The following is a 14835-nucleotide window of genomic DNA, read 5'->3' as shown; positions in this document are numbered from 1 at the left end:
TAGTGGTGAGTGTAGCGTAGTGTTGAGAGTGATGGACTGGGAGCCGGGAGTTCTGGGTTCCTTTCCCCACTTGGCCATGGAAGCTCCCTGGGTGACTTTGGGCCAGTCGCAGACTCTCAGCCCAACCCACCTCACAGGGTGGTTGTTGTGGGGATAAAACCAAGAGGAGGAGGATAATGTAAGCTGCCTTGGGTTCCTTGCAAGAGGAAAAAAGGTGGGATATAAATGCAATAAATACATACATACATACATGGTCGTGTTTTGCTGCAGGTTTCCCCCTTAACCTCCCAGAGTGTTTCGCTCCAAATGAGAAGGGGGCAGGAGCAAGCACAACTGTCTATGGTAAGAGACTTGGCTGCAGGAGCTGAAAAAAGAAAGCTGCCTCCTTTTAAATTGCAGTTCTGCTTCTAATGACAAAGGAATTGAATTAATACTGAGAGAGTAATGGTCCAGGAGCTAAATCCCACCCGCAATAAATCAGTGGCTGTCAGGTTTATGCAGACAAATCATGCCTGACAGAGCGGGTAGCCTTTTCATAGAATTACGCACAAAAGTGGGGTGGAAATTATTTGGGGTGTGTTATTAAAGCACTTCAGATGGCAGCTTGCGAAATCCATCTTGGGGAATTTGGATTAGCTCAGAGAGGAGCGCAGTCTGCAGGGGGTGAATCCCTGGGGCTACTCTGTTGATGAAGCAGGCTAGTGGAAAAGATGTGATTAAGAGCAGGGCCCTGCGCTTCATTCGGGGGTGCTCCCCTTCCATTCTGGGCAAGGAGTGTTCTTCATCTTGTCCAGAGTGCCTAAAAAGGCTGGGAAAGGCCCAGCACCCTCAGAGGGCGCATTTCTCCATTTTCTTACCTAGCCTCACCAGTGTCTGCCGCTCGCCTGTGGGTGGTGCCGTGGGCGCCTCTAGATGTTGGCACCCGAGCTTCCTTCAACGGTACCTTGCTAGGCTGCTCCTCCTCAGAGATTGGCAGGTCTCAGAACGTCTGCCTCAGATGCACGGAGGGGCCCAGCCCCACACTGGGCCCAGTGCCTTGCAGGAGAGAAGACAGATCTGTACCTTCAAAGCGTGGGGCCTTTTCTATCCAGCAAGGCCTCTGACCAAAAAATGAGATGAGAGGGTGGGGCAGAGGGGTTAGCCAATGTCCTCTTCGGGCCAATAAGGCAGAGGTAATAGAACAGCCTTCCCCAACCTGGTGCCCTCCAGCTTTGTTGAACTACAGCTCCCATCACCCCAGCCAGCATGGCCAATTGCAGCATGCAGTGGAGGCTGGTGGCTCTGATTTCAGTGGGGCTGTGAATCCATTCCGGTTTCAGTCAGAACCAGCCAGAACTCTAAAGCAGCTACCCAAGGTGCTGAAACTATTGTGGGGATAGGGCTCAGCACCTTGGGTAGCTCCTGGCTGAAACCTGGAATGGATTCACAGCCCTGCTGAAATGGGAGCCACCAGCCTCCACTGCCAGCGTGTCATTTTATTTATTTATTTATTTATTTATTTATTAAATTTATTAATCGCCCATCTGACTGGTCACCCAGCCACTCTGGGCGATGTACAACCCACCATAAACAATTTAAAACAATAAAATTTTACCATAAAATTTTTTTAAAAAAAATACCCTAACCCACCCCAAATGCCTGCCTGAACAACCACGTTTTTAATGCACGACGGAAGCTCATTAAAGAGGGGGCATGACGGAGTTCCTTAGGGAGGGAGTTCCACAGAGTGGGGGCCACCACAGAGAAGGCCCTCTCCCTCGTCCCCACCAGTCTAGCTGTCCTGGCTGATGGGACAGAGAGAAGGCCATCTGAGGCTGATCTTGTTAAGCGGCCTGTCTGGTGCTGCTGGAGGCGCTCCTTAAGATAGGCTGGGCCGGAACCATATAGGGTTTTAAAGGTCAAAACCAACACCTTGAATTTGGCCCGGAAAACAACTGGTAACCAGTGCAACTCCTTCAGCACTGGAGTGATGTGATCTCGCTGGTGCCTGCCTTTAATCAGGCGAGCCGCCGCGTTCTGTACCAGCTGCAGTTTCCGAACTGTCTTCAAGGGTAACCCCACGTAGAGCGCATTACAGTAGTCTAAACGAGAGGAGACCAGGGCATGTACTACCGATGGGAGCAGATGGTCGGGAAGGAAGGGGCGCAGCCGCCGTATCAGATGGAGTTGATACAGCGCTGTCCTGCTCACAGCTGACACCTGAGCCTCCATGGACAGCTGGGAGTCCAAAATGACCCCCAGGCTGCGGACCTGGTCTTTCAAGGGTAGCCGTACCCCATTCAACACCAGGTCAACATCCCCCAGCCTCCTCTTGTCTCCCACCAAAAGTACCTCGGTCTTGTCAGGGTTGAGCTTCAGCTTATTCCTCCCCATCCAGCCACTCACCGACTCCAGACATTTGGACAGGGATTCTACGGCCAACCTTGGTGAAGATTTGAATGAGAGGTAGAGCTGAGTGTCATCCGCATATTGATGACACTGCACCCCAAACCTCCTGATGATAGCCCCCAGTGGCTTCACATAGATGTTAAATAGCATCGGGGAGAGGATGGAACCCTGCGGCACCCCACAAGTAAGTGGCCACGGGTCCGAAACCTCCTCTCCCAGTGCTACCCTCTGGTACCTGCCAGAGAGGAAGGACTGGAACCACCGCAATACAGTGTTTCCAATGCCCAACCCCTCCAGGCGGTCCAGGAGGATACCGTGGTCAACGGTATCAAAAGCCGCTGAGAGGTCGAGGAGAACAAGGAAGGAGCATTCACCCCTATCCAGAGCCCTCCTCATATCATCCACCAAGGCGACCAAGGCCGTTTCTGTCCCATGCCCAGGCCTGAAGCCCGACTGAAATGGGTCTAGATAATCAGTTTCTTCCAAGTGTGCCTTCAACTGCACCACCACCACCCGCTCAATCACCTTGCCCAAAAATGGCAGATTTGAGACTGGGCGAAAGTTGTTCAGAACTTGAGGATCCGAGGAGGGCTTCTTTAAGAGCGGTCTTATCACTGCCTCCTTGAGGGCTGATGGCATCACTCCCTCCTCAAGGGAGGCGTTCACCACCGCCTTGATCCCCTCACCCCGTCTCTCTCTGCAGCTCATAATGAGCCAAGATGGGCAAGGATCAAGTAAGCAGGTGGTTGGCCTTACAGATGAAAGCACCTTGTCCACTTCATCAGGAGGAAGAAGCTGGAACCGATCCCACAAAACCGGTTTGCCACAGGCCGCCTCTTGCTCACTAACTGTATCCACAGTGTGCAGAGTAACACACCTAATCTGATCAATTTTATCTGCAAAGTGCCTTGCCAAAGCCTCACAGGAGGCCTTAGAATGCTCCAGTGGTTCCGGAGCCACAGGACCGACCAGGCTCTGGACCACTTGGAACAGCCTCCTGGGACAGCACTCTGCAGACGCGATGGAGGCAGCATAATATTCCTTTTTTGCTGCCTTCACCGCCACGCGATAGGCTGAAGATACAGCTCTAGCCCGTGTCTGATCGTCTTTGGAGCGAGACTTCCGCCACCAGCGCTCTAGCCGTCTCACCTCCTGTTTCAGAGCTCGTAACCGCGGATTGAACCATGGTGCAGTCCGAGCCCTGTTCAGGGGGAGAGGGCGTTTCGGAGCCACCCGATCTAATGCCCCAGTGATTGCGGCATTCCAGCCACCCACCAGGGTCTCGACCGAGTGGCCGTTGGCATGCCCCAGAGAATCCCCAAGCACGTTCAGGAATCCATTTGGATCCATAAGACGCCTGGGGCGGACCATTTTAATGGGTCCTCCACCCCTGCGGAGGGGTTGTGGAACCGAGAAGTCCAACATCACCAGATAGTGATCTGACCATGACAAGGGGGTGGTGGATATACCCCTGACTTCCAGATCACTCCCCGCTTCTCCAGAAACAAACACAAGGTCTAGTGCATGACCGGCTACATGGGTGGGCCCAGTTAGAATATGGTGCAGCTCCCAGGAGGCCACGGTCTCCATGAAGTCCCAAGGTGCTCCTGTGAGGATGGCCTCCGAATGTACGTTGAAGTCCCCCAACACCAGTAAGTTAGGGGACTGTACACGCACATCAGAGACCACCTCAAGCACCTCGGCCAGGGAGTCAGTCGTGCAGCGGGGTGGACGGTACACGAGCAGAATCCCCAGACTGCCCTTCGGGCCCAACCTCCAGTACATGCACTCAACAACCTTGGTCTCCCGGAGAGGGGGTCTGGTGAAGACCAAGGACTCTCGGTAGATAACAGCCACTCCCCCTCCCCGATCCCCAGCCCTCGGCTGCTGTGCATACGAAAATCCAGCTGGACACATGGCTGCAAGGGTTGGAGCAGCAGCCTCGGCCAGCCAGGTCTCCGTAATACATGCCAGGTCTGCACCCTCGTCCAGGATCATGTCATGGATGAGGGAGGTTTTCTGGGTAACAGACCTGGCATTGCAGAGCAGCAAACGAAGGCCAGAAGATGGGGTCACGCCTCCCCCAGCCATCCTTTGGCTCTGGACAGGCCCGGAGCAGGGGACAGATACTACACATCTCTCCCTTGTTCCCCTTAGCTGGCATGGCCTGCCCCTAGCGCTCCGCCAGCACCTGCCGCCCAGCCTCGGTATGTTCTGGCCCCCAACACTCCCCCCACTGCCTCCGTCAGGTGGACACATGCCCCCTCGCTCCCGCCTATCAGGCAGGCTACCCACCCCTAAAAACACAACAAAATCCCCCCCAACAAAATAAAACAAAACAATTAAAATCCCCTTAAAAATGCCAGGCAGGAGTCCACAGGGAAGGCCTGGAGGCGGTGGTAGCGGCGACAGCAGCAGCAGGCCCAGCGGCTGCAAGCACGCCTCTTCCCCGGTGGTGGTGGTGGTGGTGGTGGTGGTGGTGGCTTCTCCTGCAGGCCCTGGCTCTCCCAGGCCACCTCAGCCAGCCAGCTTATGTAGCCCCTCCAGGGAGGGGCAGGTGGAGCAGCACAGCTGGCTAGGTACCTGGGGGCCTGGTCCTGCAGGGACTGGCGGTCTGCCAGGCAGAAGTCCACAAGGAAGGCCTGGTGGTGGTGGCAGCGGCGGGGGCAGCAGGCCCAGCGGCGGCAAGCACGCCTCTTCCCCGGTGGTGGTGGTGGTGGCTTCTCCTGAAGGCCCTGGCCTGGTCATTCTTCACTTTACTTTCCCCTTAGAGGGGTGAAGGCCAAGTGTCGCCCCCTTGGGCCTCTGCAGCCCTAATGGCACATGTCCTTCTCCGCTAGGGATCTTGCAAGTATGCACACTATTTCCATGCACAGCATTGTTCGGGTCACACTGCATCCCCCAGACGCAATTAGGAGGGGGAACAGCATGCAGGGGAATCGCCTTGTTATCTCCAATCACAAACTGGAGATAGCAAGGGGATTCCTCTACACACTTCCTCCCAAAGTGTCCGGTAGCCTCCATGTGAGCGGGTGAGGCTTGGGGAGAGGAGTGGGCAGGCCCCACAGAGAGAGCCCGAGCTTCTGCAGGCCAGATGGGCGCCTTCCATGGGCTGGATTAGACCCATAGGATAGAAGTTGCCCATCCACGCCTAGGAGGTGCTCAGTCCACACTCTCCTGACCCCATCGTGATGACGGGAGTTTTAGAAGTGCCTAATAATTCAGATCCAGCCACGTCCTTTGCCCTGGCCCGGAGCAGTATAGCCGCCCCGGCTATTGGGCGGTATAGAAATGAAATAAATATGCAAGCAAGCAAGCAGTGCATGGCCAGAGCCACCTCTTCCATCAGAGCTTTTGCATTTTTCACTCACCAGCAGCAGCCTCTGTAACCCACCTGAGCAGGCTTCTGACATTCCTGGGTCAGGAGTAATTCACAGCATGCTGTAAGAGAAGCCCTCCAGAGGGAGGCAAATGTTAAAGCTCCCGTTGTGCACACGCAAACCCATGCATCGACCAAAAGGAGATCATTCGCTCGGGGATGGTGTGTGGGATAAGCCATTATTTTTTATGGACCAAGAGTGCCGTCATCTTCATCCTAAGTAGCCGACTCCGCCCGAAGACCCTCCATTGTTTTTGCTGCAACGGACGTAACACAGCTACCATTCTGGAAGTTGACATTTCATGGCTGTGAGTGTGCACACGCGTATGACGACATGTGCATTTATGCAGGGATCCTCACGTTGCACATCACCTCCCTCTTCTCGGCCCTTACTTCATCCCCTTCCCCACTCCAGGACTCATCTTCTCCCTCCACGATCCTGTTTCCTTCCTTCCCCTTCTAGATTTAGATAGATGCTTCGAGCTCATTTTCCCCTCTGTAAATCTGATGTACAGCCATTTGACTTTGAGGCTATAATTTCAAATTTTATATCTGCCCGTGGGTGTGTGTGTGGGGGTGATGTGATTGAAACAGATGAAAAAGGGCCTCCACAAAATGTGCCTTTTACACAGTGGTCTGGGTTATAAACCCCTTCATGGATCACTGCCTTGTTGTGGTGAAGGGGAAAAGACCCTGATGCTGGGAAAGAGTGAAGGCAAAAGGAGAAGGGGACGGCAGAGGATGAGATGGCTGGATAGCATCACCGATGCAATGCATATGGACTTGAGCACGCTCCGGGAGAGAGCGCAGGACAGGAAGGCCTGGCGTGCTGTGGTCCATGGGGTCACGAAGAGTCGGACATGACTTAACGACTGAACAACAACTGGGTTATAAAAAATGCTCTTTCACGAGATGCGTCTTTAAAGGTCTCTGCTCCAATAGTCTTGCCTCCATCATCACAGAGTTTAAGAGATCCAAGGAATAACAAATCTGAACTGAATTCCTGGAAAGAAGTAGCAATTGGACAAGCTGAAGAATCTGGTGTGGTGTCAGGCTGTAGCGAAGATTTGGACTGGATTTGACCCTCAGGCCAAAAAATGGCTGTATACCTGGGTTAAGAGAAACACTCAAGTGGATACGCAGAACCAGGGTGGCTGCACTTACTCCACAGTGCCTATGTGGTGCTCACTGCAATTCTGACACTCCGGACCAGAATTTTGGACACACACCTGCACACCTTTCCCTCCCAGAAGCAGATCAGGCTAGCAAGGCAGGGACAAGGCACCCCGCTTTGCCAGCCTAGTCGGCGGTTTCATCCTCTGGCCACTAGTTGCCAGCCCAAGTGGCCATTACGCATTTAGCAGTGTAGCTGCGGTAGTTCTGTATTGCTGGCTTACCTTTGCCCCTGCTTTCTCACTCTGCTTTGCTTTCCCTCCATTTCTGTTCCATCTGGTCTCTTCTCCGCTCATGTGTTTTTGGAGGAGGCATCCTATATGACAAAGAAAAGCCCTGAACTAGTGCTAGACTGAAGTAAGGGCTCTGATGCATAAAACTGCTCAGCCTCCACACAAACAGGCGGGGTGTGTGTGCCCTTGTTTCAGCGCTCTTTCTGGACGTATGCGAAGAGGGGCAAAAGAAACGTTTGCCTCCTTCAAAGTAGCAAGCGCTTTGCCAAGAGAAGAGAAGATGCCAGTCCTGCTGTGGATCGACTCCTTTGCAGCAGCCTTGTAAATAAGCCCACCAAGTCCTGGCCTGTAAACATTTCTGCTAGCCTGCTGGGAGATCCATCCTCCCTCCAGCTCCATTTCTACATTGGGTGCAGAGGAGGGGAGTCCACTTGGTTCCTATGCTGGACGCAGGGGAGTGACGGAGCATTCCATCCCTGCTAGCCTGCTCACCTGTATTCAATTCCGGGTCACTTATGACCAGGGGGCTGGACTCAATGGCCTTGTAGGCCCCTTCCAACCCTACTATTCTGTGATTCTATGGCGAGTGCTTAAATACACTCATTTTAAATGCATTAAAAACGCTGTTGTTCAGGCAGGCATTTGGGGTGGGTTAGGGTATTTTAAAAAATGTTTTTATTGTAGAATTTTATTGTTTTAAACTGTTTTTATTGTATGTTGTACATCGCCCAGAGTGGCTGGGTGACCAGCCAGATGGGCGATTAATAAATGTAATAATAAAATAAAATAAATAAAATACAAGGCTGCTTTGAGGTGGCCGTTGCCACTTTAGAAGAGGTGATGTGTTGCATGACACACGTGTTTCCTCCCCCTCTTTTGGTGGAGTGCTTGCCAGGAATCGGGGGTGGGGTCCTACTGTGCATTGGTGCAAAAAGCTTTGATTTCCTTTTGCAAGGGGTTGGTTTGTCTTTCAGCAGGAGCTTTGCCATTTCATGTCAAAATCATCCTAAACCCACAAAAAGCCAGGGCAGTGCTAACTGAAATATCACATGGCACATGTTGGAATAAGCAACAGCCATTAGTTAAACCCACTGTTGTTGTTCAGTCGTTCAGTCGTGTCCGACTCTTCGTGACCCCATGGACCATAGCACGCCAGGCCTTCCTGTCCTGCGCTCTCTCCCGGAGCGTGCTCAAGTTCATATTCATTGCATCGGTGATGCTATCTAGCCATCTCATCCTCTGCCGTCCCCTTCTCCTTTGGCCTTCAGTCTTTCCCAGCATCAGGGTCTTTTCCAGGGAGTTTTCTCTTCGCATTAGGTGGCCAAAATATTGGAGCTTCAGCTTCAGGATCTGTCCTTCCAATGAGCACTCAGGGTTGATTTCCTTTAGGATGGACTGATTTGACCTCCTTGCAGTCCAGGGGACTCGTAAGAGTCTTCTCCAGCACCACAGTTCGAAAGCATCAATTCTTCGGCGCTCAGCCTTCCGTATAGTCCAGCTCTTACAGCCATACATTACTACTGGGAAAACCATAGCTTTGATTAGACGGACCTTTGTCGGCTAGGTGATGTCTCTGCTTCTTACTATGCTGTCTAGGTTGGCCATAGCTTTCCTCCCAAGGAGCAAGCGTCTTTTAATTTCATGGCTACAGTCACCGTCTGCGGTGATCTTGGAGCCCAAGAAAGTAAAATCTGTCACTGCTTCCATTTCTTCCCCTTCTATATGCCAGGAAGTGATGGGGCCAGATGCCATGATCTTAGTTTTTTTAATGTTGAGTTTCAAACCAGCTTTGGCACTCTCCTCTTTCACCCTCAACAAGAGGCTCTTGAGATCCTCTTCGCTTTCTGCCATTAGGGTGGTATGGTCTGCATATCGGAGGTTGTTGATAATTCTCCCAGCAATCTTAATTCCGACCTGTGATTCATCCAACCCGGCATTTCTCATGATGTACTCTGCATATAAGTTAAATAAGCAGGGCGACAATATGCAGCCTTGTCGTACTCCTTTCCCAATTTTGAACCAATCGGTTGTTCCATGTCCGGTTCTTACTGTTGCTTCTTGACCCTCGTACAGGTTTCTCAGGAGACAGGTAAGGTGGTCTGGTACTCCCATCACTTTCAGAATTTGCCAGAGTTTGTTGTGATCCACACAATCAAAGGCTTTAGCGTAGTCAATGAAGCAGAAATAGACGTTTTTCTGGAATTCTCTTGCTTTCTCCATGATGCAGCGAATGTTGGCGATTTGATCTCTAGTTCCTCTGCCTCTTCGAAACCCAGCTTGTACTTCCGGTAGTTCTCGGTTCGCATACTGCTGAAGCCTAGCTTGTAGGATTTTGAGCATCACCTTGCTGGCATGTGAAATGAGCGCAATTGTGCGGTAGTTTGAACACTCTTTGGCGTTGCCCTTCTTTGGAATTGGAATGTAAACTGACCTTTTCCAGTCTTGTGGCCACTGTTGAGTGTTCCAGATTTGTTGGCATATTGAATGCAGCACTTTAACAGCATCATCTTTTAGGATTTTAAATAGCTCGGCTGGAATACTGTCATCTCCGCTAGCTTTGTTGTTACTAATGCTTCCTAAGGCCCACTTGACTTCACTCTCTAGGATGTCCGGCTCAAGTTCAGTGACCGCACTATCATGGCTATCAGGGACATTCAGATCTTTCCTGTATAGTTCTTCTGTGTATTCTTGCCACCTCTTCTTAATCTCATCTGCTTCTGTTAGGTCCCTGCCTTCTTTGTCCTTTATCATGCCCGTCTTTGCACAAAACGTTCCCTTGAGATCTCCAATTTTCTTGAAGAGATCTCTAGTCTTTCCCATTCTGTTGTTTTCCTCGATTTCTTTTCATTGTTCATTGAAGAAGGCCTTCTTGTCTCTCCTTGCTATTCTCTGGAACTCTGCATTCAGTTGGGTATATCTTCCCCTTTCTCCCTTGCTTTTCGCTTCCCTTCTTTCCTCAGCTACTTGTAAAGCCTCATCAGACAGCCACTTTGCTTTCTTGCATGTCTTTTTCTTTGGGATGGATTTCGTTGCTGCCTCCTGAACAATGTTACGGACCTCCGTCCGTAGTTCCTCAGGCACTCTGTCTATCAGGTCTAATCCCTGAAATCTATTCCTCACCTCCACTGTATATTCATCAGGGATATGATTTAGGTCATACCTGAACGGTTTAGTGGTTTTCCCGACGTTCTTCAATTTAAGCCGAAATTTTGCAAGAAGCAGCTCATGATCTGAGCCACAGTCAGCTCCAGGTCTTGTTTTTACAGACTGTATGGAGCTTCTCCATCTTTGGCTGCAAAGGACATAATCAATCTGATTTCGATATTGACCATCTGGTGACGTCCATGTGTAGAGTCGCCTCTGTTGTGCTGTTGGAAAAGAGTGTTTGCTATGATCAGCGTGTTCTCTTGGCAAAACTCTATTAGCTTTTGTCCTGCTTCATTTTGTACACCAAGGCCATGCCTGCCTGTTATCCTGGTGATTTCTTGACTTCCTACTTTAGCATTCCAATCCCCTATGATGAAGAGGACATCTTTTTTGGGTGTTAGTTCTAGAAGGTGTTGTAGGTCTTCATAGAACCGATCAACCTCAGCTTCTTCGGCCTCAGTGGTTGGGGCATAGACTTGAATTACTGTGATGTTGAATGGTTTGCCTTGGATTCGTACTGAGATCATTTTATCGTTTTTGAGATTGTACCCCAGTACTGCTTTTCCCACCCTTTTGTTGACTATGAGTGCTACTCCATTTCTTCTAAGGGATTCTTGCCCACAATAGTAGATATGATGGTCACCTGAATTAAATTCGCCCATGCCTGTCCATTTTAGTTCGCTGATTCCCAAGATGTCGATGTTTAATCTTGCCATCTCATGTTTGACCACCTCCAGCTTACCTTGATTCATTGATCTGACATTCCAGGTTCCTAAACAATTTTGTTCTTTACAACATCGGATTCTCTTTTCACCACCAGACACATCCACAGCTGAGTGTCCTTTCGGGTTTGGCCCAGCCGCTTCACTCTTTCTGGCGCTACTTGGAAATACCCTCTGCTCTTCCCCAGTAGCATATTGGACACCTTCCGACCTGAGGGGCTCATCTTCCGGCGTCATCTCTTTTAGCCTTGTGATACGTTCCATGGGGTTTTCTTGGCAAGAATACTGGAGTGGGTTGCCATTTCCTTCTCCAGTGGACCACATTTTGTCCGAACTCTCTGCCATGACCTGTCCGTCTTGGGTGGCCCTGCACGGCATAGCTTATGGCTTCACTGAGTTACGCAAGCCCCTTCGCCACAACAAGGCAGTGATCCATGAAGGGGAAAAAAAAAAAAAAACCCACTGTACAGAGAGCAAAATAACTGGTTGAAAAGCCACTAAATGGTTAGGGGATGTAGGGAGTTGGGATGCTGGTTTTAGTGGCGCTTTTGCCTTCTTACTTTGCATGTTTTAGTTGTAACAAGAAGATGCCCAATAAAGTTAAGTAAAGGTCCTATTTAAAACTTGCAGTTGTCTTCTGTTTTGAATTTGGCCGGACAAAACTTAGTCTGGAACAGTGCTATCCTATTCAGACTGAAGGCAGGGAAATCTCATGGTTGAATGTTCCTCTGTGTGGAAGACTCCCTGCAAGTGGAAAATTAGCATGGTGGGGAGTGGGATTCTAATCCTCAGCCTTTTTCCTAAACTGCTAGGTTTCTACAAGCAAGTTTTTTCTTTTATGCACAAGGGAGAATTTAAACATCCTGCTCTGAAGTCTCAAGTGGTATAGTCCTCACGGGCATGTTGAAGGTGTCACTTGGTTCTCTCTTTTTGCATTGTTTGGTTTTTCAACAAGGTGACCCATGCTTACGCAGCCCCTTTCTCCATCATTAGGGATCCCTTTGAACCATTTCCCCATCTGCCTTCATAGCAGTTCTGTCTGCCTTGGACCAGATGCCCGTTGGTCAACTGGCTGCCCAAACAGCAGGTTTTACCATCATTGTTTTTACGGCGTGTCTTCCAGCGGCGGAACATGACTGAATCTCCCTGATGAGAACGTAGAGGCGTCCATTAGACACCTGAACCAGGAGATCACCTTGATTGGGGCTCTTAATCACATGAGAAGCGGATGCCCCGGCCCTGTGTGTGTCCCATCTGTTTTACAAGAAGGCAAAATTAAGCAAACACGATGTCAGGAAAGGAATGGCTGCCCTCAGGTTTGGCACCACAAGGGAAGAACAGATTCTGTGCTCGATGGAGCTTCCAGAAAGAAAGAACACGCAATAACGCCGACACCACACGCTCTGGCTGCCCAGGCAGTTGTCGTCTGCAGTCATTAATCCCAAACATCTACCGCCCCCTTGATTCTGCACTTCCGATTATAGACGTGGATGGAAATTCCCCTGCGTTGGCATGAAAAGAATAGTAAATGCTCACATTTTTGTCATGCTGACAAGGAAGTTTAAGGGGGTTTCAAATCCATGTTAAAAGACCGCAAGCAGAACGAGTGGTGCAGTGATCAATTTGGAAGTGCAGACACTCTTCATGACACTCCCCATAGCCAAGGAGAGGCCAAAAAATATGGCACCTGTGTGGATCCACAAGAACAAGCCAGTTCTGGCAGTGTCCATCTGCACCAGGAGCAGGTCTTCCGTAAAGCTCATGGGTCTTAATTGCCCATTCAAGACCAAGACACCCCGAAATACTTTACAACAAGGAACAATATATTGTTGCTGGGAAAATCCATCTCCCCCAGCTACTGTGAGGATTGCAGCTGAGCACAGAAGGAACAGGGAATTCAGGTGGTGGTGGTGGGGGATGATGTCAGCATCCCTGCTAATCAAAAAGAGCTGGTGCCACGTCCCTGCGAGCCACAGCTCCACCGCTGAGCAGAACTGCACAACTCACATGAGCATTACGCCTATAATAGTGCGTAGATGGGGCTTTTACAGCCGCTGTGTGCGCAATATTAGATTTACAGAAGTTCCCGAATCGCCATATTTTTTCACAAAATGGCAAATGCGGGAATGATGGGTGCTTGCAAATGGCTCGGGGTAGGTGCAGGCGGATTAGTGAGTCTGTGGGGGGGGGCATGAGCTGGTCCGGGGGTGCATGAGTGGGGGGAGGGACTGGATGGGTGCCCGGAGAACACGGATGGGGGGGGCGTCCGTCCATCCCTACCTCACAGCAGCTGGGAGTTAAATGGATTCCCCCAGCAACAATATACTGTTGCGAGGTGATCCATTCCGTGTGCACACTTGTATAATACACAGAGAGATGGATCACCACAGCTACCTGCATTTGGAGGCGCTCCTTGGTGGGGGTGGCTATGGAGACTGTCACGATGAGCTCCTGAACTTCCAAAAGTTACCACTGCACCACTGCCTGTATTGTTTCTGAGCTCAAAGGCAGTGTAGTGTAGTGGTTAGATTGTTGGACTGGGGCTCAGGAGACCTGGGTTCAAGTCCCCACTTGGCCATGACGTTTACTGGGTCTGTTGGGGTCAGTCACTCACTCTCAGCCTAATCTACTTCACAGGGTCGTTGTAAGGATAAAATCGAGGAGGAAGTGGATCATGCCAGTTGCCTTGGATTCCTTGCCAGAGAGAAAAAATGGGATATACATGCAATAACACATCTTCAAAAATTAAAAGATACAAACTATTTGGGGCACTGATCTTCAACTAAATTCTCCGTGTCCCTGCCCTGCCCCACACGCACTGCTGCCCTTCATTTATATGTTTTTCCACCAAGAGAAAGTGTGGGACATTTCTGCCCTTCTTCAAGCCTCCCCCATTTCTGGGAATGGCATCTCTCTCTTTCCTGAGGAATGAAAAAAGGAAAAACGAGCAGGCACTGTGCATGTCACTTGTGGGGCCATGCGCCAGCTTCTTGCGCTCCCTTTGATCGAGGCGTTTGCATACAATTTCTCAAAGGTCAGCAGGGTGTAAACTGAGGGGGGCTGAGCTCTTTGCTTCCCACCAAATGACTCAGTTAAATACCCCGCGATTGCTGGAAACAGCTGGCAACATTCGGCTGGCAGTTAATTCTCCCGGTGCAGAGGTGGAAATCAAGTGACAGCTGAGAGCGCAACGAAAGATTTATCCTGGCACTAAAGCTTATATGCAGAAATAAACAGCTTCATTTGCCTGTTTATTTATTCTCCAATTTAGTTTCTTGTTTAAAGGGGAGCAAAGCATTAGAAACTGCAATCACCAAGGCGAGAATTCTTGCTGGCTACGGAAGATGCTGAGCAGTGAAAGGGGGCCCTGCCAGCCCCACAGATCTGTAAGTTGGGACGGTTTCTCCCTCCCTCCCTCCCTTCGAAAATGCCCACAGTTGGAGCTCATACTTCTGACAAGGTAAGGCGGCATGAAATACAACCACCCTGTATGGTTGACAGATGGGAGGCTTGTCCAAGACAGTGTCAGAGTGAGGGTTGGTGGGCTCCAGGATAGTTATAATTTTAAGAGCCCCTCCCAGTCGTTACAGGGGTCTTTGAATTAAGGGCCTGGTTCTCATGGGTGGGGTGGTGACCCTGTGTCAGTGGTCTGTTCCCCTTAGGTCTGTCCTGAATCTCCCAGGATTCAGCTTCATTAGATGACCCCAGGTTCTAGTAATATTGGAGAAAAGGGGGAAGCTTTTCTCCCAATCCACTTTCCCCACACCGTGCATCATGTTATAAAGCTCAGTCA

The 14835-nt window shown here is 50.4% G+C and overlaps 1 protein-coding gene across 3 annotated transcripts in view; it reads left to right on the top strand.

Annotated features, from left to right (window-relative positions):
- EPHX2 (epoxide hydrolase 2) overlaps positions 1 to 14295 on the top strand; it is a 101531-nt gene extending 87236 nt beyond the window's left edge. For 2 of the 3 annotated variants that reach the window (XM_084829514.1, XM_084829509.1), the window contains exon 19: positions 13680 to 14294. In XM_084829514.1, the coding sequence (XP_084685640.1) occupies positions 13680 to 13773 (94 nt within the window). In that variant the 3' untranslated portion in view covers positions 13774 to 14294. Of the gene's footprint in view, positions 1 to 270; positions 343 to 13679 lie in introns of all 3 variants that reach the window. The other variant, XR_014787021.1, reaches the window with a different exon arrangement.
- Positions 14296 to 14835: the final 540 nt, after the last annotated feature.

This window comes from Heloderma suspectum, chromosome 1 (assembly GCF_057233095.1).
Source record: "Heloderma suspectum isolate Gila_16-S chromosome 1, 16-S_ref, whole genome shotgun sequence".
NCBI lineage: Eukaryota > Metazoa > Chordata > Lepidosauria > Squamata > Helodermatidae > Heloderma > Heloderma suspectum.
This window is presented reverse-complemented; position numbering and strand designations above follow the sequence as displayed.